This window comes from Rhinolophus sinicus, linkage group LG01 (genome assembly GCF_036562045.2).
Source record: "Rhinolophus sinicus isolate RSC01 linkage group LG01, ASM3656204v1, whole genome shotgun sequence".
Lineage (NCBI taxonomy): Eukaryota > Metazoa > Chordata > Mammalia > Chiroptera > Rhinolophidae > Rhinolophus > Rhinolophus sinicus.
The window spans coordinates 148,782,058-148,784,298 of NC_133751.1; the positions used below are offsets into that span (position 1 = coordinate 148,782,058).

The 2,241-nt window shown below is 39.8% G+C and overlaps 1 protein-coding gene across 1 annotated transcript; it reads right to left on the reverse strand.

Moving 5' to 3' along the window:
- Positions 1 to 333: 333 nt before the first annotated feature.
- On the reverse strand, positions 334 to 1,326 carry LOC141570704 (ubiquitin-like FUBI-ribosomal protein eS30 fusion protein). The gene is made up of 2 exons (XM_074328936.1): positions 1,250 to 1,326; positions 334 to 805 (listed from the first exon to the last, which is right to left on the reverse strand). Exons 1-2 carry the CDS (start codon positions 1,324 to 1,326, stop codon positions 382 to 384), a joined length of 501 nt encoding a protein of 166 aa, XP_074185037.1. The 3' UTR covers positions 334 to 381.
- Between the last annotated feature and the right edge of the window lie 915 nt (positions 1,327 to 2,241).

A 2,241-nucleotide genomic window follows, 5' to 3' on the forward strand; every position in this document is an offset into this window, starting at 1 on the left:
TGTTGCCCAGATTCCCACCCCATCCCAAATAAATAAGAATGTCAGTGTCTGGTGGTGAGAGCCACTTACCAGTGCTTTTTAAAGATTGCTAGGTGACTCCAAGGTGCAACAAAATCTGGGAGCCACTCCTCTAGGTTTTTGTATGATTTGTTTGTTTCTGTAGTGAAAGAAAAGGTAGAGGTGTTTTTTTTTTGTTGTTGTTGTTGTTTTAAGTTTAGTCACTATTAACCATGGTAGCAAACTGACTCTGGTAATGGAAACTTTCTTAAAAACAAAAGTAAGTACACAGATTTTAAAAGAACTATTTTCAAATAACTTTCTTTTTTGGGGTTGTGTGCGGGATAAGTGGCTTTATTGGAGAAAGCCAGGATCACAAAGGACTTAAGAGTTGGCATTGGGGCCCTTCTTCTTGACAAAGGTAAGCACAACATTGACAAAACGCCGGTTGTGCTGCATCCGCCGCTGGGTTCGGCCGGTCTTCTTCTTCTCCTGTTTGGCCACCTCGGGAGTCTGACCTCTTACTTTCCCAGCACGAGCCAGGGATCCATGGACGTTACCTCCAAGCATGTGGCCGGCTACTTCCAGAGTGATCAGAGCCTCCACCCCACCCCGGCCCAGGGCAGCCTCATCCTCCAGGCGCGTGCCTGCCAGGAGCACGACGTGATCTTCTGGAGCGATGCCCTCTAGCGAGGCGATGTGGGCCTTGATCTGGGCAACCGTCTCTTGGCCGGTCACCTTGAGGGTGTGTAGACCTTGGGCGCGAACAAAGAGCCGCGTGTGGGCCACCGAACTGTGGCCGCTACCGCTACCGTGAAGATGGAGTCGAGAAAGAGGAAGGAGCAAGGGCCAACTTTCTATTTTTTAAAACACTGTGACAGTATGGTCATGTTTTAGAACAGAGAGTTTATCTTCGTGACTATCAGATAAAAGCAACCTAAAGGACACTGTCGTCTCACTTTCTGTATAGAAGAACCGTTTGTACCCCTCCTCCAGCTTATCATGATTAAATCAGTGCTGTCTCTGGATACAATACAGTCATCCCTGAGGTAGCCTTTATCTGGATGGACTAAAATTGGAAGGTCCTCCGCAAGCATTGCATGTTTGACATCTGATGTCATCCTCAAAAGAATACATGCCAGCGTATCCAGCATAATCCTAATCCGTGGAACAAATGCAGGATTCTAGGGTGGGAAGTCAAAATAGCAATGCCAGCCATATAGCATATTTCAATTTGGTATGGAGAGATTACCTCCAAAACGTGTTAGATGGAAAAAGTTCTTCCCCTTCATACAGGCCAGATACAAGCAGCATACTCAGGTAGGCCATGGCGGCCTCCCAAGTCGTTCATTTTTAAGTGGTTGAATACATTTGAGTCATGATGTGAACATCACCCAGCAAACAAATTAATTTACGTATTTGAGAAGTTGTTGTATTCAGTCTATTTCAATAGAAATATTGTAGAAACTTTGCCTTTTTGTTTCATTTCGATTCAGAATCTATGAAAGTGTGGAGAGTTATTATTTTCTATTATTATCTTTAGGAATAATAAGTTAGTATGAATTGATCTGTTTGTGTTTTGCATAGTATTTGTATGTTAAAGCATTGTATCATAATTAGAGGATAGGATGAAATGAGATGTCTGTATTTGCTGAGAAATATTATTTAGGACTCAAAACAGTTAAACCTTAAAAGGCTTAAAGGAAAAAGCTTACTTAAATATATTTTGGGATTTGCTAAGCTTAATGTATTAGAAAAGTCATAGAGTTTTTGTTATGTACAAATAATTCAGTTTGTCCAATCTTTAGAAATCTACAGGTACTGGAATTTCAAAATAAAAGAGAACCAATGAGAAGAAAAGTCGAAGTTACTGATTCTACTTATTTTTTACTGCCTACTACTCACCTCTATAAATGAAATATTTCATCTGTGCTGGAATTAAGTATTTATTAAGGTTGAAGAAACTCGGCAGTTATCTGACCATGGATTATTATAGCTCTCTCCTAAATTTAGAATTGCTCCCAGCTTGAAAAATGGTAAAGGGAATAAGGGCACAGTCTTTAGTTTACTCCTTGTTTTGGATTTTATATATTTTTTGAAACTAGATTTCATTGTCCTAATCATACTATATTGACCCTTTGAAGAGAGCAATGTCAGATTGTGTTAGAATTTTTTGAGATCTCCAAGTTTTATTTGTATAAATTATACTTCTTTTATTTGTCCAATTAATGTACTTTCTAGAAG